Raw genomic sequence first — 27,763 nt, 5'->3', positions numbered from 1 at the left:
CGGGCACATGGAGGACCCGGGGATCCTTCGTATCAGTATGCAGTCGCCCATCGAACCCTGATCGGTTTTGGACTTGACAAATGAGACAGTCATTGTCTCCCCCCTGACTTGGACGTGCTCTCGGCACAGTCCCCCCATGGTATCCTGCTTGTTCCTTGCCACTAATTCGCTTACCCGCATAGCCCCATGGAATGCTAGCACAAAAGCGGCCCGGAATAACACTGCTTCATACTGGGATGAACATGTTGCAGGCAGTACAGATAACAACAAAGCCAACCTATCCAGACCTATCGGGCGCCTTTCATCTACTCTGCGACCCTCAAGGCGTTGCCACCCACGTAGCGCTTTTTGCACAACGAAAGACGCTGTCGGGTCCTGGATCCCATGAGCCCTTGCCACAAAGGAAATGGCGGCCCGATGCCTCTGAGCCGTAGCCACTGATTTGCCTGCCTGACGTAAGGATAGCAGGAATTTCACTACCAGCTCCTCCTGGCCCCAAAGCTCCCCTCTAGCTGCCCCCAAAAAGGCCCAATAGGAACGGAACGCCCCTTCATATGCCTTCCTCGTCCTGGGTGCTAAACTCTCTCCCACGAGGTTCTGTAGTTCGGGGCACCGAGAGACCAGAGAGCTTCGGGAAAGGGTGCTGCCACCGGGTCCGCTGTGGGCAGAAAACCCCAGAAGGCCTGCATACGAAAACGAGAAAGCGCATCAGCCGCCTGGTTCATCACCCCCGGGACATGTCTTGCCTTAAATAGTACATTCAATTGCATACACAATAACACGATTTCCTTGAGCAATCTCAGAATCCACTTGCATCGTGCTGCCTGGCTATTGATACACTCAACAACGGTCATGTTATCAGACCAGAATACCACAGAGTGATCTCTGAACCCCTCGGGCCAAGTTCTCAGGGCCACCAGAATGGGAAAAAGTTCTAGGAAAGCAATGTTACTTGTCAGACCACTCTCATGCCACCATGATGGCCATTTTTGTGCCGACCATTGAGTGCCGAATATGGCACCAAAACCAATGCTTCCTGCCGAATCCGTCCACAGCCCCAGCTCCTCGGAGGACACGGCCGGTTTGTTCCAGACAATTCGGCCATTGAAATTCGCCAGAAATGCCAACCAAATGCGCATGTCCTGGCGAACCTCTGCCGAGAGTCTTGTGCGATGATGACCCTCCTTCAGGCCGACCATGGCTTGAGCGATCGAGCGAGAAAAAGGGCGGGCCATCGGTATAACTCTTAGGGCAAAGTTCAACTGCCCCACCAATTGCTGTAATTGATGCAGCCTAACCTTAGACTCACTTATACACATTTGCAGGGATGCCCTGAATCGTAACACTTTGTCCCCTGGTAGACGAAAACAACCTTCCTTGGAATCGAGCTCGATCCCCAGAAACTCGAGGCAAGTCGAGGGACCCACCGTCTTACCTGGTGCCAATGGCACGCCAAACTGATTCATCAAAAAACAAAATGCAGTCAAAGCCTGTCCACATTCGGGATCCCCGGCTGCCCCCAGAAACAAAAAATCATCGAGATAATGCATCACATGTTGAAACCCAGTCTTCCTCGTGAAGACCCATTGCAGGAAGCAACTGAATTTTTCGAAATAGGCACAAGATATTGAGCACCCCATTGGCATACACCTATCCATGTAATAATGACCCTGAAACATGAAACCAAGGAGACGCTGATCGTCTGGATGTACCGGGAGCAACCGGAACGCTGACTCGATATCAGATTTTGCCATCAGCGCACCGGGCCCCAGGCGATTCAAAATGGCTACGGCCTCATCGAAGGATGCGTACCGCACTGAACACACTTCTGGGTCTATCGCATCGTTTACAGAAAGACCACGTGGGGCTGATAAATTATGTATCAGCCGAAACTCCCCCGGGTCCTTCTTAGGGACCACTCCTAAAGGGGAACAAACAAAGTCAGCAACTGGTGGCGCATTGAATGGACCGGCGACTCGACCTCGAGCCACCTCTTTCCCGATCTTTTCTCGTACCACGGTCGTATGCTGTAGGACCGATATCTGGTTTTTACATTGTGGCACACCCCGAAACTCTCCCACTGGGATGCGGAAACCATATGAAAATCCGTTGCGCAACACCCCAGCGGAAGCGTGATCCGGGTATTCGCTGAGCCAAGGAATCATTGCCATGGTATCAATCGGGGTAGGTAAAGGCGCCCCTCGGACTATATCAGACCTGTTTGGCGCCTCCTCTCCCCCCGTTATCACCTGTTTTGGCTCTGCACATGGACTCAGGATGGGATGATTGCCCACACCCCCCACATTCGTGCCTAAATTTGCATGACCCCTGGGGCCTAGTACATTTCCCCCTGTTAAAGTTCCAACAAACCCCCCTTTTAATTGCGTTGCCGGCTGGCCTCGAGTGATTGTCGTTACTCGTACCTGATCGAAAGGGCGTCCCCGCATATTGGCGGGAGGATTCACCCACGTTACTCCCTACCAATGGCACCCTCAACATACCAGAATCCTCCATTTTTGACCAGGACACAGAGTCATAACAATCCCAAGTTAAATTATGATCATGCTCTTTCGCTTTTCTGAAAATATTGTCGTAACAAAACCAATGATTGCCCTCGTGAGATACTGAATACCCCATGATCCGTGGCTGATAAATCGGCAATTCGGGCAGCAATTCGGGCCTACGTTCACCCAAAATGGATGTAAAACCCCCCCATGCTTTGCCCCAATTACCAATGTTTTCATTTACCTTAAAGGCGGCCATCTATGCGCGCCAAACACTTGGATGCATGAGCTCTTTCTGGCTCTTAACATGCTCCATTTCATAATGGTCGGTAAGCAATGAGAAGATGTTTATATATTCCCCTGCCCATATCTTCTCTTTAATAGCCAGAGGGACATGCTGACCCAATTTTTCCCTCCGAGAGGGTGCCGACTCATCCCTCGCAATCGGCAATGGCCGCTTACCTGAGCCGGAAGCTGTATCAGCGACCGGAACTGATGGCGATGGTGCCTTCGTCGTTTCCCTTGTTTCCCGCAGCTGCTTCATCAACACCTGCGCGTCGTCAGCCGTGGCGCCCTTGCTACCTTTACCCAACCACGCTGCTAATTGTGCTGCCAGCTCGGGCGGCATATCCTCCCCGGACACGGGGGTGGCCACTACGGGAATCGGATTCCCCTCTTCCGGCAAAGGAGTGGGTGCTTCGAGTGGGGTACAGGGAACTGGGACGTCTCCCCCTGCTGTTCCCTTTCTAGGCCTCTTGCCTTTTCCTCCTGGAGCTGCTCCTGGCAGAGGACGTTTCGGCCCCCCTTCCTCGTCTTTCTCCGCCATTCGCTTCTTTAAGTCGGTCACCTCCTTCATGAGAACACGCAGCATCTGGTCGGTAGTCATTCGCTTTCCCGCCTTTTTAGGCATTCTCCAACAGAGTATCTGAAAAACAAACAAGAACGATTACAACGCTCAAAATTGGCTCTTCGTTCCGTCTCGAGCTCACGTGCAGCGAGGTGGTGCAGCTTCAGAGCACAGGAACAAGAGGATGCTTCCTTGGCTTGTTGCTCCTTTTATCCGTCTTCAGGGCGGGCGTAAACCCGCCCCGGCCTGCCCCGAGGGCGTGGCCCGGCCGCGTCAGTGTCTAGGCCAGCCCACTCCAGGGCGGGAAAAAGGCGCGCCCCGGCTACGCCACTTCGGGCATACCAGCCGAGACTCGCCTCCCGCCCAAGATGGCTTCCCGGGGGGATTGTGGTACTCCGCCATACGTTCGGGGGGACCGAATGGTCGCCCCTTTCCATTTGCGATTGGTTGATACATTCCATTGCGATTTCTAAATTGCAATTTCCAGTTTTGCGAATTTCGCTAACGGGTTTCATTGCAAATTTGGAAATCGCTATTGTAATCACTATTTACCACTTTCGCAACGTTTGGAAATTGCTATTTTGCGATTCCTTATTTAGCATGCGTTTTTTGCTTCATACATTGCGATTAGCGATTTTTTAGTCGCAAACGCTATTTTTAACAATTTGCAGCGTTTGCGACTGATTTTTGGCTTCATACATATGGCCCGAAGTCTCTATTCCGCTTAAGAGGGACAAGGGGGAGCAATGAAGGCTGGAATGGTGTAGGTCTGCCCAACATGAAAGGGAGTGACCATTTCTGGTAGAAAGGACGCTCGGATCCTCAACACAAACTTATCTGGGAAGAAAGAAGAATAGGTTGGTTGACAGAAACAGCCAACAGCTTTCTCACAATGATTATGGCAATGAGAAAGACAGTTGTTGCAAATGGGTTCCTTTCATTTAGACCATCATGACTTTTTACTTTTGATCACCCAGTGTTTGGAGCTCTGCTGTGGGTGAGTCCCGCTATCTGAGTCTTAGTCACTGTATTTACAGGTTAATTTGATTGAGAGTGTTTACTGACAGTGTCTGCCTTTTAAAATAAGTCCACTGCAGCACAACTAGGGCAAAGGGCACTTAGCTGGTTACACCTAAACCTGTGTGCCCATGAATGTGCGCATGTGTGAGGGCTGCACGTAAGACTACTGTCATGCACAGCCTGGTAGCTGCACACAGGTAACATTCACGTGGCAGGTGTAAACTGCAAGGTTGACCCATCTCCCAAAAATTGTTGACAGGCTATAGACCTCCTTTTAAATATGAATAAGTCTCCCCTAATTTGACCTTTTTGCCGATGAAGGCAGAATGTATGGTATTTAAAAGTAGGACATGTAAAAGTTAATGTTGAACATGTTCTTACAGTGAAATATCCCAAAAACAAATTTCATTGTAACAAGGCTGGTTGTTTCTATAGGGAAACACTGAGTTACACTGTTACATTTAATAAATGCTAACATTGGATTGGTGGTTCTTGTGGAGACAATAGTGTGTTTTACAGGTAATAAGAATGCACAATGGCAATGTACAAGGGTCAAGTGGATATCAGACAAAAATTAGCTGAGTACACTGTAGTTGCGTATTTGTAATTTATAATAAATATTTAGACAAGTTTCAAATATACATAACAAATGGTGCTTTGTGTCCCCCGTGCAAAATTGGAACCAAAGAAAGTGAAATTAAGTGACATCTAGTGACAATTATAGTATGGTTTCCATTGCTTTGAAGAAACAACCATTTTAAGCTTTCAACAATTCTCTACAACACTGTAAACAATAGTCAATGCTGGGATAATGATTTGTTTCTTTTACTGTCAACGGCGTTTTGACCCTTCCATAAATACAGAGTCTCTTCAGGACCTAATGATATGGGACATCTGTAAATTAAAAAGAAGAGTGGTGTAAACTATAGTCCAGTGGGATCGCTATTTGTAAATAAACGCTTGGATGGCCCAAAAAGAAGGAGATGTACCTGGAACAATAAACAGGGAGAATGCTTAAATGACAATATCAGCGCATTCAAAAGACACATTCAGTGTCTGGCGGTGTCATTGTAAGTATGTGTACGAGGGCACAGATAAGCCATCTCGTAAGCAAAATGTGTCTGTAAAGATAAGTGAATAACCACGGAGGCTTCAAGAATCAGAGATCGGGGGTAGTCTCATGCTAAAGAGGCTTACCTTCAGAGGTAATCTGTGGAACAACGGGTGCAGCCGCTATGCTTCTCCCCTGCTGCGCCTGTAAGGGTTCGATGACAGCGAGTGTCTACCTAATGAGGAAAAGGCATGTCTTACATGTTACCATTATACTGCCTAAAGATTGTAAGCATTCAATTATCTCCTGACAGCTGGATGGCTGCCCGGGGGTTAGACGTGGATTGGTCCCAGACAGAGGATAAAGGGCTTGGGTATGGGAGGTGCTGGCCTTCCGTTGACTAGATGGTCTGGGGGCTGTGTCCAGGGAATAGCTACACTTCAAAGAAGACTATGGTTTTACAGGAAGCTAAACCTGACACCAGGCCGGACCCCTTTCCTGATCCCTATAGCCAGCATGGCCCCAAAACCAGTGGGAGGGGGAGCTGCCCCAGAATCGGCTTGAGTAACCACTAGGGAGGGTTTGCCCATTTTCATAGCCACACCTTAGGGTTGGCACAGAATTTCTGACCAGAGGAAGTAGGCTTCTTCCATATTGGTGTGCTTGGAGGGCGGAGTTTGTCAAACACTCTGCCTACGTCACGTAGCAGAGTTGAGCGGCACCCAACCACAGTAGCAGACACCTCAACTCAGCAGCACGCCGCCGTACTCTAGTACTGACTTCTCCCTCACAAGGACCCGCTGAAGAGTGGAGTCTGAGTCAACCCCACCACAGAGGGCAAAGCTACATGCTAGCACTAGCAGCAGCAGTGGCATTCACCAGCTCCTGTGTGTGGCTGCGGCCCTGATTGAGGAGCTGTGGGCAGCGTGGTGCCCAATCGACAGCTGCCTTGCTGGAAGGTCCTGTGGGGGCCCTGGAGTGGAGTGGCCTGCAGCAATGGTGTGACCAGGGACGGCCGGTGCTCTAAACAGTGCACTGGGGCCTGCCTGTGGTCTACTGCTGACACGCTGTCGGCGGGTAGAGGAGCGCACGAGGGGGAGTACTAGGGGATTGCAGGCAGGACGAGAACGACTCTGTTGCTTTGCATGTGAGTGATCCACCTCATCAGTTTGTACTGTGCAATACCATGGCAGTGGTTAGGCTGAACGTGGGTGAGCAACAAAGAGAAAGGGAGCTGACGGCAGGAGGGAGGGCAACTGTGTCAGCAGTCGTAGTACCGGCCAGGCAGCGAGCTGAAGGAGGAAGTGTCTCCTATTAATCCCAATCCGCCAGATTCCAAATGCGCACTTTCATCTGTGGGTGACCTAGTAATGGGCTGCTAGACGCGCTTCACTACACACGCGTCCCAACAAATCGTTTCACAAGCGGTCATTGTTGCGCAGTTTACAAGCCATATGTGGACTGCAGAAAGAGGAGCATTTGATGGCGAAGAAGAGTCAGCGTGGCTCAGCGAAACCTGCTACAATTTAAGTGGGGAAAACCTGGTACATGCTGGAATAAACTTACGCCTCATTTCTTCTTTGATTTGGAAAAGTTGTTACTGTGAAAAATGTTGAACTCCGTGCCAGATTTACAGGTGTAATAATTATTATATAACCGTTGGTTACTTGTAAATCAAGGGGGGCTAGCTAGTGGAGTGAGCAACTACGCACGCGGAACTCCGCAGAATTCCACAGACTTTTTGTGCAACACTGTGAAATTCCACGCAGTGCAACTCCGCAAGCGCTGTCCACTCTTAATCCTAAAATTGGCCAAGAGTGCCTGGAATCTAGAACTTTAAACCCATGCTTACAAATCCATGCACAAGGGAGAGAGACGGAGAGCAAGACCCGGGACCTGGATGGCAATGACACCAGAATCATGGGCAGCTGAAGCAGATGCCCGCTGATACCCTTGATGGACAAAGGATTTTGTCTGCAGCTCACTCCCAGGTCTGGATAGGTCTCTTGATGACCAGTGGTGCTGGTCCCCTTATGCCCCCTGATGACCAATTAGGATAAGACATGGACTCTACTGCCGCCAAGTGTCCTGCAAGACGGTCAGGAGTCTATGGGGCCTGTAGAGAGCAAAGAAGAGGAGAAGGCTGGCACAGAGAGCTAGTGAAACCAGCTCACCACACAGAACACTCTTTTGGAGGCCAGGAGGCCTGTTAAATATGTTCCAGGTTGCTAGAGCTCACCACCAGGAGTAGAATGAGCCCGGGATCAAGACAACTGACCCAAAGTGCCCAGAGTTATGCACTTTGAAGATTGCCCAATTAAATATGCTAAATGGGCTAACAACTGTGTGGTGCTCCACAGCAAGTTCAAAGAATTGTCCCTGGGGTGGGCCAGGACCAGAGAGTCTGTGAAGCTTTATTGCTTTAATTCCGTGGGGAGAGGAGCAAACATAGAGAAACTCCTTGCTGTACACAAGTTTGCCCTCGGCAGACCCCTGTAGGGGTGGAAAGATCAAGACAGGCTTCTCCTCATTGCTGGAGGACACCTTGTGCCACCTCTGGAAGCATCAGCAATTCCTGGTCAGCTAAGCGCCTGTGTTTATCCCTCTGGGGTTTACAGATCCTGCCAGTTGATTTAACATCAGAGAAATTCCTTGAGGTTCAGCCACTTCCAGGCATAGAGACCCCTAGCACAGAACCCAAGATCCTACTGCTTCCCGCTTGTTGCAGTACTACATGGAGGTAGTGCTGCTTATGAGCATGTGCACCCACCTTCCTCTCATAGAAGTTAAGAAGGTCTTCAATGCCAAGCAAACTGATGTGGAGTTGAGTCTCCTTCAGAGACCAGTGACCTCTTATCTCCACCTCTCCCAGATGGCCTCCCCAACACCAGTAGTGATGATTCAGTGATATTGTCAGTTCTGCCTAGGGTAAGGGGAGGGACCCAAAACTGATCCAATCGCAGGCCAGTAGCCATATCTGCAGATCTTTTCAGTCTCCTCTGAAATCGGGACACAATCCATCAGATTCCCCTGATGTACTTACTGTGATTTGAGGTCTCACTGCAACATTCACATGTGCCACCTGGTAAGTGAGTGCACAAAACAAGAGCAGCCCTTACACCAGTGTAAACCTGGGCTATAAACATAAAAACAAAACAACAGTTCACAGGTGTTTTTTTAGCATATACTTTCTTAAGTCAGCAAACTTGTATTCAGAGCATTCATTTAATGTAAAGGAGAAGAAATAACACAAAGATCAATGTAAGAAACTAAACACAATTCCCTGTAGTTGTTTCTTTAAGTTTTTATTCACTCAAAGCTATGTGTAGTACTTTTATGTATATGTATATAATCAACTAATACACATTAGTTCCCCACTTCCCCATAATAACCATGACCATCTTTCTTCTTTTGCTGACACCTCTGAAGACCAAATTAGCAGACTCATTTCCATCACCAAGTCTGGATCCCCTCTGGACCCATGCCCTCCCTCAGTGATGGCTAATTTAAGTGAGGTGATTTCCCACCCACTCATGGAAATCTGCAACACTGCCTTTCAAACCGGATGTTATCCAGCCCCGTGGAAGAAGGCAGTGATTAAGCCTCTTCTGAAGAAGCCCTCCCTGGATCCCTCCGCCCCGGTCAGCTATAGACCAATTGCCTGTCTTCCCTTCCCGGCCAAAATTTGCGAAGCTCTGATGAATATACAGCTCTCAGAGTTCTTCGACACGCACCAACTCTTAGACGAAACGCAGTTTGGCTTTAGGAAGGGACACGGGACGGAGACCGCTTTAATAAAAGCTTCTGATGAAATCAGAACCATCATGGACCAGGGAGGAACGGCCATCTTCATTCTTCTGGATCTATCCGCTGCATTTGACACGGTCGACCATGCTATTTTGGTCGACCGTGTCACAGCTCTGGGGATTGACGGTTCGGCTAGAGACCTCATTTCATCTTTTCTGGCCGACCGCACCCAGACAGTCAAGTTGGGCAATTTCTACTCTCCCGTCTCTGCACTACCATGTGGAGTACCACAGGGCTCCTCGCTAAGTCCCACGTTATTCAACATCTACGTAGCGGACTTAGCGAGGGTAATAAAGGCCTATGGGGTGCGATTAACTTCCTACGCAGACGATACCCAACTGGTGCTGGCGATCCACAAGAACGGCACAGCAGTGGCAGCCAATTTTCAGGAAGCAATGCTTGCTGTCAGTACGTGGATGTCCTCCAACTGCCTAAGGCTCAACTCGGATAAAACCGAGGTTATGACCTTTGGCAACCTCGCCCCAGAATGGTCTTCCATCTGGTGGCCCAAACAATTGGGCTCTCCACCTGTCCCAGTGGTAAAAGCGAGGAACTTGGGAGTCATCTTCGACAGCAAACTAACTTTCAACCTTCATGTTAACAAGGTTGTCTCCTCTGCCTTCTTCACGCTAAAGAAAATAAAGAAATTACTGCCTTATCTCCCCTCCTCTGCCGGGAAGACTTTAGTTACCACTCTGGTATTTTCCAAAATGGATTATGGAAATGCCCTCTTCCTCAACACCCAGAAATCTGTGCTGTCAAAGTTACAGTCGATACAGAATGCGGCTGCCAGAATTCTTTTAAACATCCCTCGCCGCCAGCCTACTACCCATGCCATCCGCCAGCTTCACTGGCTCAGAGTAGAGAGCCGCATTAAGTTCAAGGCCCTCTGCATTGCCTATAAGGCAGTGCATGGCACAGGACCCAAATTCCTGACTGAGGCATTCCAGCTGTACACCCCCAAAAGACTGTTGAGATCTGCCAACACTTGCCTTCTTCCTGTACCTCGCACTAGAATGGCAACTTGGGGAGACCGTCGCTTTTTAGAGGCCACACCAAAAGTCTGGAACCTTCTTCCACTAAATATCAAAACTGCCCCTAACCTGATGAGCTTCCGGAGGCTCGTAAAGACATGGCTGTTTGACCAGTGAACTCTACTAATATGGTCCTGCTAGCTCACACATGCGCCGAGCCACCCTTGGGTATTTGTTTGCGCAATAAAAATTTCAAAAATAAATAAATAAACATACTTACTCAAAAGCAAAACATATAAAACAAGTGCTCAGTGTCCCAGTGTGGAGAAGACATATAGAATAAAGTCGATCAAACTAATAAAACAACCATCCTTCAGGAGTGCCTCGTCTAAGGCACACATATGATCAAACTGTGTACCAGCAATTTGTTTCAGCCTATAACTATTAGTGTCTAGTGATGTCGATGACATTTCAAGCTCACTTGGAATATGTAGTTCTTTTCAGAACAGTATGATAATTGAGAGGAATAATAATATAATTACTAAGGGAACTATATACATGACCGTATTAACGTGGGTAAAGGAGAAAAAGAGTTTGCCTAGGGTTAGGAGAACAAAGCAAAACCAAAGGGAATGATTGACGGAGTGTTGTACATTGCAAGCACTCACCCCCCAGTGAACTGATCTTGGTTTAATCCATCATCCTTTCTTTAGCTCTCTCCCCGACCCCAGTTTAGACATGGCCATATGCAAATCAGCCTGACCCTGTGTTTCATGGGAACAGTCCAGCCCAAACTGCCAAGCCATGTCTTCCATGGACCAGAAACAAGCATCCTGGGACTGGTTTATGGCTAATCAGCCGTCATCAGCCAGGCTAGCGTGAATCCATTGGCAAAGTGAGCAAGGGACCCCCGTCTGGGCATACCCTGCCAACTTAGGGCAAACAAAGCAAAACCAAAGGGGATGATGGACGGAGTGTTAAACATAGCAAGCACTCACCCCCAGTCAACTGATCTGGGTTTAATCCATCATCATTCTTTAGCTCACATCGCCACCCCAGTTCAGACATGGCCATATGCAAATCAGTTTGACCCTGTGCCTCATGGGAACAGTCGAGCCCGAAATGCCAAGCCATGTCTTCCATGGACCAGAATCAAGCATCCTGGGACAACATTCCGTCCATCATCTTGTGTGTTTTGCTGTTGGCCCTATGTGGGAAGGGTATGCCCAGACCTGGGTCCCGTGCTCACTACGCTACTGGAGTCAAACTATCCTGGCTGATGATGGCTGATAGCCAGAAACCGGACCTAGGATGCTTGATTCCGATCCAGGGAAGACATGGCTTGGCAGGTCGGGCTGGACTGTTCGCATGAGGCACAGGGTCAAGACTGATTTGCATATGGCCATGTCTGAACTGGGTTGGCGTGGTGAGCAAAATAACAATGGTTTAAACCCAGATCTGGGACTGGGGGTGAATGTTTTGCCAATGTGCAACATTCCGTCCATCATCTTGTGTGTTTTTCTAGGGTTAGGAGGCCACCAGGACCAACATAGTCTCAGGGAAACCTATCAGTAGGACTTATAAATAAATATATGGTGGGGTGGCAAAGGATAACCAGAGTCTTCAAGAATGTGTATAGGAAAAGTCACCCGGCGCTCAAAAATAACGCCACACAATGAGGTATAAAGAAATTTACTCACTCAGTTGGATGAATAACCTAAATATAAGCAGTAGAGCAAATGGGGGTCTATAGTTGGCAGAAGTCTGCACCTTTGTCCAAGTAGGGACGGTTGCTTCTAGTCAGGATAAGGAAGTTACACACTTTAGATAACCCCTCCTTACCCATTTGGTAGTTTAGCATGAGCAGACAGGCTTATCCCATGCAATGTGTAAAGTATTTGCACCCAGGCACACAGTAACATAGTGAAAGCATTATAAATGGACACCACACCAGTTTAGGAAAATAAAGTATCTTTATCTAAACCAAACAAGACCAAAACAACAGAAATCCAACATATACATTTCAAAAATGACTTTTAAATGGATTACTGCAAAAACACAGCTCATAACATGAATATCAAACTGTGGTTATTACGACGTTGTGACAGGCACAAACCCAAAGTAAAGCGCCAACCATGAGGTGCACAGGCCAGCCATGGAGTAACATGGACTGCCAAGCAACAGTACCTTGGAAAACAAAGTCAAAAGATAGTGCACAGCATCGTGGAGGTGAGGTGCTGATGGCCAGGGCAAGGCCGGCTCCTTACTGCCACAGGGGAGGCGTCGAGTCCGCACTGAAGAAAGGCATCAAGTTCAGGCTGGCAGGGGAGGTGACGTGGCATCGGCGGCGTGACGTCAGTTCCACTCAGCAGGGCTGTGGCAATGAGTTGGTGAAGTCAACCACGTCGGTTATCGGCTCCGCGAATGTCAAAATGCAGGTGCTGGCGGCGTCTGGTATCAGTGTGCGCCCTGGCGTCAGAGAGATCGATAACTTGCAGGCAGCGGCAAGCATTTGAACTGCAGTGCAGCAGGGGAGTGCATCATGCACTTTACGAGCAGTGCCCACGGCCTCTGTGCAGGTCCCGGCATCACTGGCGTCATCGCTTTTGGCATCAGTGTGTTTTTTCTTGGGTTAAAGCACCAACAACATGTTTCCAAGGGCCCAGGAACTGGAATTGGCAATCAGGGGTCCAGCAGAGGAGTCCAGGTGCTGTTTAGCAAGATTCAGGTGAAGTCTTTGTGTCCCTGAGACTTCAGAAGAGGAGGCAAGCTCTGCTTCAAGCCTGTGGAGAATGTTCTTTAAACAGGATACCACAGCAAGACGAAAGTCCAGTCCTTTCCACTGCCCACAGACAGAAGCAGCAACTACAGCCTAACCCAGAAAAGTTCACACAGCAAAGGGGCAGTAATCCTTCAGACAGCTCTTCAGCTCTTCTTCTTGGCAGCGTCCTCTTAGTCCAGAAGAAATCTAAAGTTCTAGGGTTTAAGGTCTAATATTTATAGCCCATTTTATCTTTGAAGCCTTTGTCTCAAGAGTCTCAGAGCTGAGTAAAAAACAGTTCTGTCCCCCCTGGTCCAGCTGCACTACAGAAAGTGGATACAGTATTGTGCAAATGAGACAAAGCCTTTTCAGGTGCTAGACTAACTGCTGACCAGGTCTGTTCAGCCAACTATGAGTCACCCAGGCAAGGCGGGACACCTCAACCCCCCTTGCACATCCCCAGCTCCTGTCACTCCAAAACCAGACAGTGAATACACAAACAGGCAGAAGCACACTTAATGGTTAAACAAGAAAATGCCCACTTTCTAAAAGTGGCATTTTCAGAATACACAATTTGAACACAACCTTTACTGAGTACAGAGATCCTAAACTTCAAATCTGTCAGTGTTCCCAATTGAAAGAAACACATGTAAAATGTTACAATGCAGCTCCAATGATAGCCGTTGGGACAGCCAGCCTTTCATCAGTGAAAAATAAAATACATGGGGGCGTGGCTGAGCCAGCGGCTAAGATGGCCGTGTGGTGAAGGAGCTCCAGGAATTGGACAGGCCCATATGTACATTTCCCCGAACACAGCGCAACATTTCAAGCTGTAACCGGAGCAGCAGGTGGTGAGAGAGGTGCTGGCTACCGGAGGCGGTCAGCCGTTTGCGGGGTTGCCCCCGTTCTGAAATTAGAGCGCTCCGGGAAGATCTTGGGAGGAGCCTGAGCCGTGGTACCCCGAGCTGTGGCGGACAGGCGCACGGACAGAGCCCAGAGAGAGAAGGTGGCTTCCGCGGCTCGTAGACCGGTGCAGTGAGTCTGATCTGCTCTAGCGGTGCTCTTCACCCCCCGCCTGCTCGTGAGCCCGCGCCCGTGCGGCCAGCCCCGCCCGCAACCCCATTAGTAAAATCCTGCAGTGCATGGGTACCGAGCCTGCACACAGAACCGCCAGGGGGCTCGGGCGGTGGCTGGCTTGCTGTGGGGGCCTGGGGGGGGATCACTGCGCACAAGATAGGAGGTGTGAGAGGGCAGCTCACGCGGGTTGTTACTGGCCGCCACACACCACCCAGAAGAGTTCTAGCCTACAGGGGGCCTGCAGATAGCATCTGATAAATGAGAGGCACCCACAAAGCACACCAAATGCAGCTGTACAAATGTTTCACTGCTGTCCCACTGCCAATACCTTGCTAGGCAAGACAGTTATTTCTGCTCTCTGCGCCATAAACCTGGTCCCCCTGCCAATTATCCAGAAGCAACTGGAGGGTTCAACACCCGGCCATAACCCACACTGGCTCAACCACGCAAGTCAACGCAGGGTCGACGCCATCTTGTATCCCTGCGCCTGGCTACGACTGCCTCCAGCGATACGATACGCAGCATCCACCTGTACCAGACTGCAGCACCTATCGCACTGAGGGGGCCTGATTGCAATTGTGCCAGAGGACTGCGCACCACTTCTGGCGCCGTTGAAGAGGCATGGGACGGAAGTGCCCCAAATGGAGGACACTTCCATTTGAGAAAGTGGCAGACAACAACTCATTGAATCCCCCTGACATGGCTGACAACACGCAAGTCATGGAACACGCCACAAGCTCCAAATCACCTATTGCTTCACTGCTACAGGAAAGGAGGGCTGGATTCAAGTCCCTTAACTCTCATTTCGACGCTCTGGGTAAGAACATTGCAGATATGGGTGCCAAAATTCAGGTTCACCTATAGCGGCTGGACGTAGCAGGGGTCTGCATTTCAGACATCGAAGACGGGACCGCGCAGTCCCTTAAGAGACTGGAGCGAACAAAACAGCTACTAAAGCAAGGAGCAATAAAGACTAAGGATTTGGAAGCCTGAAGTCGCCTCAATAACATTCGCATTATGGGTGTTCCGGAGACGACAGCCTAGGGCCTTATGGATCAGTTCGTGGAGAAGTTGCTCACTGAACTATTTGGCGGAGAAGTTTTCATGCCTGGCTTCATGGTTGAAAGGGCCCACAGATCCCTCGGTCCCAGACCTAATCCCGCCCCCCCCCCCCCCCCCCCCCAGGCCCATAATTGCACGTCTTCTGAACTTCAGAGACCGAGACACTGCACTAAGGGTGGCAAGGGAGCGTGGAAAAGTGACCTGGCAGGGATCAATATTGTCCTTTTATCATGAGTTCACTGCTATGGTACAGGACACCAGTCGCAAGTTCAATGGAGTGAAAGCCACTCTTCGGAATCTAGTTCTCAAATATGGCATGCTCTATCCTGCGAGGCTGAGGGTGGACAAGGATGGCAGGTCCTGTATCTTCGACACACAACAGAGGCACAGGACTTTTTCAGGAATTACAAACAGAGAAGTACACCTGCAACGGTGGGTGGATCACTGTCCTCCCCACCACACAGCGGCTGAGATGCTAGTGCGGACCTCTTTTCTAATTCTGGCACCGGTTAATATGTTTAACTGTTTTAACTGTGCTTATACATCTCTCTAGGGGAAAGTTTATTGCATTCTTCATTGTTATTACATTTGGCTTGTCTGACCCCGTGCTGCCACCACCCCATGGTGTATCCGATTAGTGGGTTCATTTCCCCTTTATGGCTCTTTGTTGGCACTAGGTCGGCGCAGCAGTTAGTTCCTTTGTTTGAGGAGTTGGAATTTTCAGTGTGGGTTGGCCTCCTTTGGGTTTGAAGCCGGCTAGGGGGGTGGGGATGGATGTGGTACATTTCACCAGTATGTTTACACACCTTTATTCAACACGATTAGACTGATTTGAAGTACATTGCAGTTCCGATAGAGCAAGGCACACACTTCCCTCTGATGGCATGGTTAGGTAATATCGTAGGCCCATCTGCGCTCAACCTGATGTCTTGGAACATCAGAGGCCTCAACGATAATTGCAAGCGTAGGCAGGTGCTTCAATATTTACTCTGGCATAACACAGATATAGCGTTCCTACAAGAGACGCATTTGCCCCCCTCTGACGCACAATGCTTCGGCACCAGTTGGGGCGCCTATAGATTCTTTGCCAATTACAGTCGTTATGCCCGGGGCACCGCTATTCTGGTACACAAAAGAGCCCCTTCACCCTCAGTGATGTCCTTCGGGAACCAAAAGGAAAATACATTATAGTTGTCGGATCCTTGAATGGCCACAAAACTGCGCTGATCAACGTGCTCAACCCTCAAAATATGCGCCTCTGAAGATGCTTTTGGGTGGGGACCTTAACTTATTAATGAACCCAGTGTTAAATAGTACTTCTAGTGCCCCTGACTCCAAGCCGCGAGCACGACGGGCCTTGATAGACCTCTGCGCTCAATACACTCATATCTGGCAGAGCCGCAACCCTGCATTGACAGAATACACTCACTACTCTGGCCAGCATAATACCTGTACCAGAATTGACTACTGGCTACTGTCCCCTGATGTCATTGATTGGTTTGACTCCCACTGGACGCTCCCTTGAACATATTCCGACCACTCCCCAATAGTATTACACTTGAAACTCCCTCGGCCGGAGGGATATGAAAGGCAGTGGCGTTTCCCCGGCAGAGCACTACAAGACCAAGTGTTCAAGGTGGAGGTACAGGAGGCGATAGACGATTACTTTGTGCTCAACACTGTCTCCGTTGCCACTAGAGAGGTGTTATGGGAAGACTTTTAAGCCCTCATTAGAGGAGTCTGCCTTGCTAAACATGCCGGTGTACTTAAGGATCTCCGAAACACGATGGCCTGCATCGAATGGGATATTGCTGAACTGGATTCCCAAGCTGCGGTGTCCCCTGCCCCTGACTATCAGACAGCAAGGCTATCTCTTCTGGTTGAATACAGAGATACCGCAGACAGGGAAATATTGTATTTAGGGAAATACCATATGACAAGGCATTATGGTGAGGGAGAAAGCCCGGGGAGAGTACTGGCACAGATGCTTAGGCCACCGTACAGTAAGTCATACATCACTGAGTTGCATTCGGCTGCAGGTGACACACTGAACACGACATCCACAATCCGGGATGAATTTCTGGACTATTATGCTACCCTCTACACCTCCAGGGCAGGGCCTGACCACACGGCCCGTACAGATTATCTTGAAGAAATTCTATTGGTGTATTTGGAGAAGTACATGCAAGACTTCATGGCGGAACCGATAACGGTAGAAGACGTGTCACTCGCCATCAACATCATTCGGGGCTCTACCGCCCCAGGGTTGGATGGTTTCACAGGGGATTATTACAAGGAGTATAAGGATATTTTAGCCCCGCAGCTCATTGAAGTTTATGCGGAAACATTAGAAAAGCAGATTCCCCCCCCTATGTTCCGGGAGGCTGTTATAATTCTCCTTCCTAAGCCCGGCAAAGACCATAGGTAGTGCAGTTCATACCGGCCGTTATCCTTGCTTAACCTGGATTACAAAATATTAGCAAAAGCTTTGGCCAACAGGCTGTCCCAGTTAATAGAGTATATTATCTCCCCGGTTCAGTCAGGCTTTGTCCCGCACAGGTCTACTTCTCTGAGCCTACACACACTGTTCTCGGTGCTGCACAGAATCCAGCCAGACACCCCGGTGGCCGCTGTGTTATTGTATACAGAAAAAGTGGTTGACTCCTTGGAGTGGCCTTTTTTACTTGAGGTGATGAGACGAATGGGCCTTCCGTTTGGTTTCATGGCCACGGTTGCCCTGTTAGACAATGGCCCAGTGGTGCGACTCCGTTTAAATGGTACCCTTTCCAGACCCTTTAAGTTATCTCGTGGGACTCGACAAGGCTGCCCCTTGTCCCCATTATTGTTTATTTTAGCAATGAACCCATTGATCAGGCACTTCCAGTAATGACACATGCATCGGGGGCTGCAGCTTAACACTGGTCCCCTCTGGGTCTCCCTCTATGCCGATGATACTATACTATATGTTCGGGAGCCACAGATTAATCTTGCGCCCCTCATAAGGGAGTGTTTCGAGGCTGGGCATAAACTGGCAGAAGTCCATCATATTTCCATTGACTACGGCCATCATGCATTGGGAGTGCGAATTCCCCCTTGAGTGGTGCCATGACTTAGTAAAGTATCTCGGGATACACATTCACAGAGAGACCACCCACATTATCTGGTTAAATTATGGTCAGGCTGTTCAAAAACTGGAGGAACAGATTGTTAAATGGCTGAGGTTACCGTTATCGTTGGCGGGTCGGGTCGCAATTCTGTAATTGGTGGGCCTTCACAAATTTTTATATCTTTTTAATAACATCCCTATTCCGCTTACTGACGTCTTTTTTCACACACTGCGCACACTCCTGGTCCGATTGGTGTGAGGGGGGAGACAACCACGCATTCGCAGGTCGGTCCTAACGCTACCTTATGACAAAGGGGCTATAGTGTCCCGGACTTCCAACTGTACTACTTGGTGGCTCAATGTCGGTACGCCCACACCTGGTATCACCCAGATGCACGAATACCGTTTCTCCGACCAGAAGCAGGCCTTGTACTCCCGGACAGGTTAGCCGCGATACTCCTCGGAGGATTCCCTCAAGATAGATGTGACATACAGACAGTTTCTACTACCTCTTGGGCTTGGGTAAAATTGAAGACATACACCGGCGCCGCACAGTTATATTCCTTCGCTCTGTCCCTGCCAAACAAAAGATGGCTCGAACTCACAGGGGAGGGCCTGGTGCAACGCACACTGACCACACTAGACATTGACAAAATAGGCGATTTACTCCCCGAGGGACATGTTTTTTCTCTAGAAGAGGACGCTAGGTTGGCAGGCTGTGATTTTATGACGCGTTTCATAATGGGCAGTGTAAGGCCGGCTTTGCGGGCCACATTTCTCACTTTCCCCTTAGAGCCCGACTCGTTCCCCCCACTTACTTTAGTGATAGAAAACCCTGATGGGGCCAGACTCAGTTCCAAAATGTACACAGCTTGCAACTCGATGAAGCCAATGTGTGATGCCAGACTCCGTCAAACCTAGGAGGCAGACATTGTTGGGCCTACATCAGACGACCAATGGGCAAAGTACTGTGAGGCAACTAGAGGAATCTCACTCAATAGTAGACACAAACTGCTCCACTTAAAATTTTTTCGCCGTGCCTACTTTACTCTCGTTATGGCACACAGGATAGACGCCACCAGGTTCCATTGTTGTTTGAAATGTGCCGCACCGCAAACCGATTTTATGCATTTCACTTGGTCTTCTCCCAGATTGCAGGCATATTGGTTAGGCGCGCACGAGACACTGGGAAAAATGATCGGTGTCCCTTTGAACCCTATTCCAGAGATTGCGCTGTTGAGATATACAGTGCAGATCCCCAAAAAAGTCAGGAAATTAGCTTCCTTAGGACTGCTATTGGCCAAAAGGGAGGTTGCCATACATTGGGGTCAGAGGAATGCTCCCAAATTGCAGGAGTGGTTAATGAGTCTCGCATATTGCAATATTAACGCAGATTGCTATGCCAGCTTGATGCCATTAAAACCTGGAGTCCGTTCAGGGATTATGTGGCTACTCATTAAAAAAACGCGTTAGACTCCCTGTTAGGAAAAGGCATTGTACAGGAGGCAGTGGGATAAATGGATGGATGTTATATAAAGTATCATGCGCCTGGGCCTGGACACGAGCGAGGTGGTGCATGAGCCTGGGGCCATTAATGACTTCTTTCTTCACTACTATAAACAGTTGTATCGCGCCTGACCACAGCCCCCCTGCAGGATATACAGCACTTCTTAGCCCCCCTGCTGCTCTGTGCATTGGAGGAGGAGGATAGGAAGGCCCAGGGTAGCCCCATCTCCGTACACGAGGTCAAGGCAGCAATAGCAGCATTGGCGCCCGGTAAGACTCCTGGGCCCGACAGCCTGATGGCTGAGTTCTACCAGTGATTCACCGATACACTGTCCCACGTCTGGTGATTTTAAATACGGCAGCGTTTGAGGGAGGGGAGGCTTGCCAGATACCACCCAGTCGGCCCTTGTGATACTGCTCCCCAAGTCTAAGCAGCCCGACGCTGGAGTCGGGGACTACCGTCCCCTCTCCATGCTAAACCAGGATTTCAAGATCCTGAGTAAGGTGTTGGCGGGTAGGCTACTTTCCCCATATGAAGGCCCTCATCCAACCGGACCAGAATGGGTTCATCCCCTCACGTAGTACCTCTTACAATCTTCGCAGACTCTACTCTGTGCTCTACCACAAGGGAGGACCTGCGCTCTAGCAAGCGGCGGTGTTGTGGGTGGACCTGGAGAAGGCATTCAACACAGTGTGCAGGGAATACCTCTTTGAGGTGATGCACCGTTTAGGTCTGGAAGATGAATGGGGGCGATGGGTGCAACTCCTCTTCACCGTGCCTACGGTGAGAGTAAAGACAGGCTGAACGATAGATACGGCAAACAATAACACCTGGGGATCCCGGCAGGGATGCCCCCTGTCCCCGCTTCTTTTTACGCTGGCTGTGGAACCTTTGGCTGAGCGATTTCGCTTGGGCAGGAGAGGGCTTGGATTGATGCTGGGTGGGCGGGAGCACCACATTTCATTATATGCAGACGATCTACTGCTGTATCTTACGGGGGCGGTCGAGGGGGCGATGGAAGTTCTGCGGATTCTGGGTGACTTTGCTCTCCTCTCAGGCCTTCGGGTTAACAAAACCAAGACCTTCCTGTTCCCCGACCGGTGGCATTGCCTATGACACACTCTGGGCGCAGCGCACCTTTAAATATCTGGGCATTAATATTTTTCATGACCTAGAAGATCTTTGGTACGGGAACCTGGGTCAAGCGCTGTGCTCCCTTCGTTCTTGTGTCCAGATCTGGTGCACGTTGCAACTACCCATTATGGTCAGGGTCACGCTTTCCAAAATGGTTATGCTTCCCCGGCTGTTATATATCTTCATAAACCTACAGGTCTTCATGCTGAGAAGCTGGTTCCGACCCTTGCACTCACTCCTGCAGCACCTGGTCCAGGAAATGGGTGCCCACGAGTGTCCCTGCAGACCCTGCAGCGCCCTATGTGAGTAGGGGGACTTGGGGTACCTAACATCGAATATTACATGCTGGGGGCCAAGCTACAATGGTTAATGCAGTGGATGGAAGGCGTGAATGAGGAGGGAACGTGCCTGTCTGACCCAGCGCTGTCTCGCGGGTTGATGGTCCTGCTGCCACCCCCGCCCCCTCCTGCTCCCTACTCCAAAATGCAGCCTTCCAAGTATGGAGGAGATGCTGCAGTGGTCGACAACATCGTGTGAAATACTCCGCTATGTTACCCCTGGTGGGGTTGCCACATAGAGACCCTCAAACAACGTTCACGGGCGCCCAGCTGGCCAGGTGGTCAGAGGCTGAGCTGGCAGGCCCCTTACAGATGCCGAATGGTGCAGAGTTCTGCGTTACGCAGGGAAGGTCTCCCGGAACAACCAGTTGAAATACACTCAATTCAACTCCACCCACATGACATACATGAAAGGCAGACAGAGGCAGAGTCCGCTGGGGCCTGCTCAGTCGCGGTAAAACCTGCATGGAAGCTCCTATCGCGCTGATTGTTTTAAAGGATAAGCTTTGTGTAACTGCACCACTCTTTTGTGATTACTCACTGTTTTTAACTCTCCTTCCGCCCCGTCCGTCACGGCTTTCAGTGCCGATTGAATGGAGGGCAGAGAAGGCAGGAATAGTGCTTCCGGCCTCCACGCTCTTGGCCAGTCAGCGGTCTAGTTGTAGGTGGGAGGGGACTACAAAGGTGCATGGTGGGAAGGACGCGCAGCGGGCGCGCCGCTGGCGCACCGATGGCGTGCCTAAGGCAAGCCTGTCTGAGCCCGTCCGTGCCTGGGCGACGCCAGACGCCAGACCTGCCGATGGTCTTGAAATAGGGGTGCTGGCCTATACCAGAGAGCACCTGCTGACCCTTGGCTCGCAGTCTAACCCTTGCTGTACGCATCTGGGAGAGTGAATGGAAGGGCCTTTTTGCTGCAGCAATTGTGGCTTTGACTCCTGCCCCTACTATACTCCTCCATGCCCGCCCCTAAAAAACCCACCCTAAGAATCCTTCTACTTAATGCTCGTTCCATGTTGAGACACTGCATGGAAATTTACGATCTTATCAAAGATGAAGCTCCCGACGTGCTTTTTATAACAGAATCTTGTTTAACCGACGATACGGTGGCCGAGCCCGGCCTTGCACTTCCACCTGAGTACAGCATCTTGACTCTAAATAGGGTGACGAGAGGGGGGGGGCTTAGCCGTCATTTTTAAGTCTAGGTTCCCCTGTTCCTTTGTTAGAGAGGTCGTAGCTGGGTGTGAATGCGCTCGTTTTGGTTTTTCCCCTAGCACGCACTTCTCCCTCACTGGTCTCTCAGTTTATCGCCCCCCAGGACCTGCCGCAGAATTCAAACCTGCCATTTTCGAGGCTTGGAGCTCCTTGGCTTTGACCTCGGCAAATTTCACTCTCCTCGGAGATCTTAATTTACACTTTGATCTCCCTTCAGACCCTGAAATTGGCGGCTTACTTGCCGACCTCGCTGCCTGCCAATTGAGATAGTTGGTGGTGGGAGCTACCCACATTGCTGGACACCTGCTATATCTGGTCTTTTCCAATTTTCTGGGGCTTACAGCCAAGGCACCCAGCCCAGTGTGTTGGTCAGATAATGTTTTAGTATCTCTTTCCTTTCCGCTTCCTGACATACTCCCCAGAGTTAATCTTAAGTTCACTCTTAGACGTTGTTGGCACAAGCTTAGGTTGGAGGACCTTCTTGCCGCCTTAGAGGCTTGTCCTCTAATGTTAAGCACTGATCCGGAACAAGCATATAAATCTTTCTGCAACTGGCTTATACGTGCTCTTGATTCCCTTATCCCGGCAAAGCAATCCGTTGGTTGCTGCTCTAGCAACCCCTGGTGTAATGACTCCCTCGCTAGTTTGCGAAGAACCTGTAAAAAACTTGAACGGGCTTGGAGAAAGAACTATGGCCCGAGGGTGAAAAAGCGGTACCAGGAGGGGATCAAAGGCTACCATAAGGCTGTACACCTGGCACGTGCAGCCCATCTCACCTATGAGATTAAGTCCAGCAAAAATACCGCCAAATGCATTTTTTAAATATTGAGCAACCTTAAAAACAGGAAAAAAAACCCTGCTCACACATTCACGTCTGGCGAGCAGTGTGAAGCACTGGCTAAATTCTTTGTCCAGAAAGTGGAAGCCATGTATAAATCTTTCCCCAGTAGCCCCTGTTGCTCCTCTTCCTGCTACTACTCTATCGGCAATACCTGTTATCACTCAGGATGAGCTCCTCGCTCTAAGCATCTGGGTCAAATCCGGGTCCCCTCTAGACCCCATGCGACCGGATCTCTTTGAGGACTGTCTTCCGGTCCTTCTTGATCCATTATGCCAATTGATCAATTCCTCTTTCACTTCGGCAGTGGTGCCTCAGGCATGGAAGCTAGCAAGGGTGGTCCCCCTGCTGAATAAACCCTCCCTCGATCCTAATAAGCCTGAAAACTTGAGACCAATATCCCTCCTTCCCTGGGCCGCCAAAGTGGTGGAGGCCCATTCCAATAACATCCTCTCCAGCTTCCTGAACAGCAACAGTATCCTTGACCACTCTCAGACAGGCTTTCGCCCTGGTCATAGTACCGAGACTGCACTTCTGGCGGTATGCGAACATCTGCGGACCATCCTGGACGAGGTCAAATGGCGGCGCTGATCCTGCTCGATCTCAGCGCCGCGTTTGATACCATCTCCCGTCAGATCCTACTGCGCCACCTAGAGGAGGCCGGGATAGTTGGTCTGGCCTTGGACTGGTTTCGTTCTTTCCTTTCAGACAAGGCATTTCAGGTTACAGCTCCCCCTTCCTCTCCCATGTCCATCTTAGCAAGCAAGGGGTCCCCCAGGGCTCTGCCTTAAGCCCCTGCTTGTTCAACCTCTACATCCAGCCTTTGGCGAGAGTAGCGCATGAACACGGCCTGACCCTGGTTTCCTACGCCGATGACACGCAACTGGTGGTGGCCCTCTCGGACGGCTGTGTCTTAGGCCCTGCGCGGTTTCGAACCGGGCTTGAGGCGATTGCACAGTGAATGACTGCTAATTGCCTACAACCTTAATGCTAGTAAGTGCTGTTGGTAGGGTAAAACAAGGAGCTCTAGGGCACTCAGTGGTGGCCAACATCTATTGGTAGTGCCCCAACCCTGAAGCCAGCGGTAAAAAATCTAGGGATCTGCCTCGACTCCACACTTGGGTTCCAGGAGCACAAAAAAAGGTGGCAGGCACCTGTTTCGGACTTTAACGCGGTCTAAGGCCCATCTTGGGGTTCTTCGATCCTGCCACACGCCAGCTGATCATTTAGGCCACCATTCTGTCACATATAGGCTACGCTAATTCTTTGATGTTAGGCGCCAATAAGGCGGAGGTGAACCGCCTGCAGCGAGTTCAAAACGCTGCTGCACGGGGCTTGCTGAGGCTCCCTAGATCCTGCCCCACGTCGGGCGCTATTAGGCGACTCCACTGCCTACCCATGCCTAAAAGGATTGAGTTCAAAGCGCTCTGCCTTGCCTTTAAAATCCTTAAATTATCGTCCCCAGAGATTCTATCCAATTTGCTGATTCCATATGTCCCCAACCGCCTATTACGCTCTGCAGAGCTGCTGTTGGCTGTGGTCCCCCGTGTGAAACGTGCTAGAGCCGGGGGAAGGTCTTTTTGCTATCTGGCCGCCAAGCTGTGGAACTCCCTTCCCACACAGACCCGCCGCCTGGATGACCTACTTCCCTTCCGCAAGGCCATTAAAACTCTTCTATTTCCCATGTAATAGTCCTGCTGCCTCTGTCTTTTGCCTCCAGCGCCGGACGCCCCTTTGCTGGGACAGCTGTGAGCTCTATAAAATTACCTAATATAACATAACATAACATGACACCACATAGACTTAACGTGACGTACGGAGGGGAGGTGCAAAAGTGTCCCAGGTGTGCCCACCTGGACGCTGACTTTGCCCACATGACCTGGGAATGCCAGTAAGTGCGCCCCTACTGGGAGGAAGTACTGGCCAGGATAAAGGGCGTGCATGGAAGGGAATTGGCCCGACGATTCGTACGTGTTTGCTGGGTCTCCTTCCTAAGCCCCCTAAGCGTAAAGTGAGAAACCGCCTGATAGACCTCGTGCTGTGCCTTGCCACGCGTAGGATAGCCATGGACTGGAAGTCTCCCAGAGGGCCACAGATAGTGGTCTGAAACAGAGATGTCATAGCGTGGGCTGGGGCAGAGGGCAGAGCATTCTTAAGGGAGGAGGCCAAGGGTGTGAGATTGTGCCCAATTGCAGAACAATGGAGAGAAGAACTGATAGAATGGGAGAATCCGAGGGGAACCAGCAGTGAAGAGGGAGAGGCGGAGGATGACACCCCTATTGATGGTGGGACTGATACCCAGCACGCGTGATCTCCCAATGCCCAGGGGACTGAACCAGAAAGAGCGAGGTTCGGAAGTAATCAGACCTAATATCTCCGCTCTTGAGATGTTTCACGATCCATTCTCCACAGTGTGAAGATGGCTAGCTGTGCGCACACCACTCCTCTGCATGAATAGTTTAGTTTCTTATTATTTTTGGTTCTTTTTTTGTTTGTTCTTTTCCCCCCTCAATTGTCAGTACTTTACTGTCTCAGTTCTCCTTTATTCGTCGTATCAACTTTCGAGCCCAAATAAAGTGTTTGGAATGTGAAAGTATGTACCATTACAGACCTGTATCATGGTTGAACGGCGGTGGAGTGAATTCCCCAACAATTCTATAAATGTACCAGATAAAACAGAGCATGCACTCCCGAACATGCACAAATATTATTAGTGCATCATGTTTTGTTTCTCTGGTTATTCTTTTGCATCCAATGTATGATACAGTAAAACTGCCAATACAAATATATATTTTTTTAAATAATAAATGTCCAGTCTTGAGATCATATCCGAGTGGTGTTCAATGTTTTTGAATATGCTAGTAAAAGAATTTCAGAGAAAAGTCCCTTAACAGAAAAGATCATGGTTCTCAAACGCTGTCCATAAAATCGGGATGCTCTAAAAGAATTGAATGTGGGAAAGCAAGATCATATAGTTCGAATGGTGGTCGAAGTGGAACATTGTTTGATAATGGCCTTATGGACCAGAGCTAGAACTTTTTCTGACCTGGCTCTTCGACTGATCCGGAGCTGCACCCCCTCCCCCCTCCCCCTTCCCCCTCACCCCACCCCCAGCACATTGAGACACTCGCGGGTGAGTATCAGCGTTTCTAAACCCCTGATTCATTGCTTTTTCTGGAACGGCAACTGAAGTATCTCCTGAGAGCTAGAGCTTCTAGACGTTCAACACCATAGTTTACTCTTCCCATGTTTTTGTTTGGACTTGTCCCTCAACTTTGATTTATTAAAAGGCAGTATCCTGGAGCAGGTTGGTTTATCAATGTAGATTGGGTATAGCGTTTTGTCTTCCTGCTCTTTCATAGCCCTGGTAAGCATCAGGGAGCACTTGCCACAGGAAGTGGGGTCATTTTTGATGCTGAGGCACTACAGGCAGAAGTTCTGCAGATCTGTAACCTAAGTCTGTTTCTGGCATTTGTGACAGCGTTTGAACTCCAGCATCTTTGGGGGCGACATCACCGCAAACTGCCAAAACAATTGAAAATTAAAGGGCTTCAGTAACATGCGAAATTGGAAGGCGTGCCACTCCAGATCCACATCTAATGGCACAAGAGGAACTCATGTCAGGGTGGAGTGATGGCACCAAATTGCAGCTCCTTGTCATCATGTCTGGAGGTGGGACGAGATGCTATGGAGGTCGATGGTGCCACCTACCAATTTGCAGTAACTAATGAAAGAGTTTTCAGAGGCGGTCTGCCTCCTGGAGAGATTCACAAGTTGAGAAATCTGTGGTTAGAAGAAACCATAAGAAGTATGCGTTAAGGTCTTCACTCACTTAGCACTTCTTACATATATCTTACCCCTGAGAAATACTCTGATGAAAGTAGCTCATATAAATTCAGTTGGATATATGAAGTCCAACCCTCTCCCATTTACACATATATTCTTGTTATTACTTACCATTCGATAATCACAGATATAATTAAGAGCAGGCACTGAATAGCATTTGTAAGTTAAAATTAGATTTCTCACGAGCACCAGAAAAGCAACATTTTTGCCAGGATCCTTATTCAAGTGTAGCAATCACCATTCTATTTCACACAACAACAAAAAAGATTATACGAGTATTCATATGGCTCACCTAATGGTTTTCTTTTTAATTTGCAGAACGTTTACACCAGTATATTGCCCGAGCCCACCCAGTGGCATTACACCTCTACTTTATGTTGCTCAGACCAGGCAGTCAAGTATCCTAAAAATACTTCTACAATACGGACTCCTAGAAAGAGAAAAGAATCCAGAGGACATTGTTTTTAAAATTGTATTTTACCCTTCAAGAATAAGAATAATGGATGACCACGAATTGATAGACATTCAAGAAGATGCAAAAATATGTCTACAGCTATGTGCACGAGTCCTAAGATGCATTCCTGTCTCAGAGTATAAGGTGAGCAAAGATTTCTGGATTTTCCAGACGTTTAAAGAAATCACAAACAGTAATTTCACAATATATATTATATATATTATA

General features: G+C 49.4%; 1 protein-coding gene across 1 annotated transcript in view; it reads left to right on the top strand.

Annotated features, from left to right (window-relative positions):
* Positions 1 to 27,763, top strand: part of ASB17 (ankyrin repeat and SOCS box containing 17) — a 139,721-nt gene that overhangs the window by 58,471 nt on the left and 53,487 nt on the right. Inside the window, exon 2 of the mRNA XM_086936291.1 lies at positions 27,403 to 27,682. Coding sequence (XP_086792417.1) covers positions 27,403 to 27,682 — 280 coding nt within the window. The remainder of the gene's footprint in view (positions 1 to 27,402; positions 27,683 to 27,763) is intronic.

Source organism: Lissotriton vulgaris, chromosome 1_1, assembly GCF_964263255.1.
Source record: "Lissotriton vulgaris chromosome 1_1, aLisVul1.2, whole genome shotgun sequence".
Taxonomy (NCBI): Eukaryota; Metazoa; Chordata; class Amphibia; order Caudata; family Salamandridae; genus Lissotriton; species Lissotriton vulgaris.
This window is presented reverse-complemented; position numbering and strand designations above follow the sequence as displayed.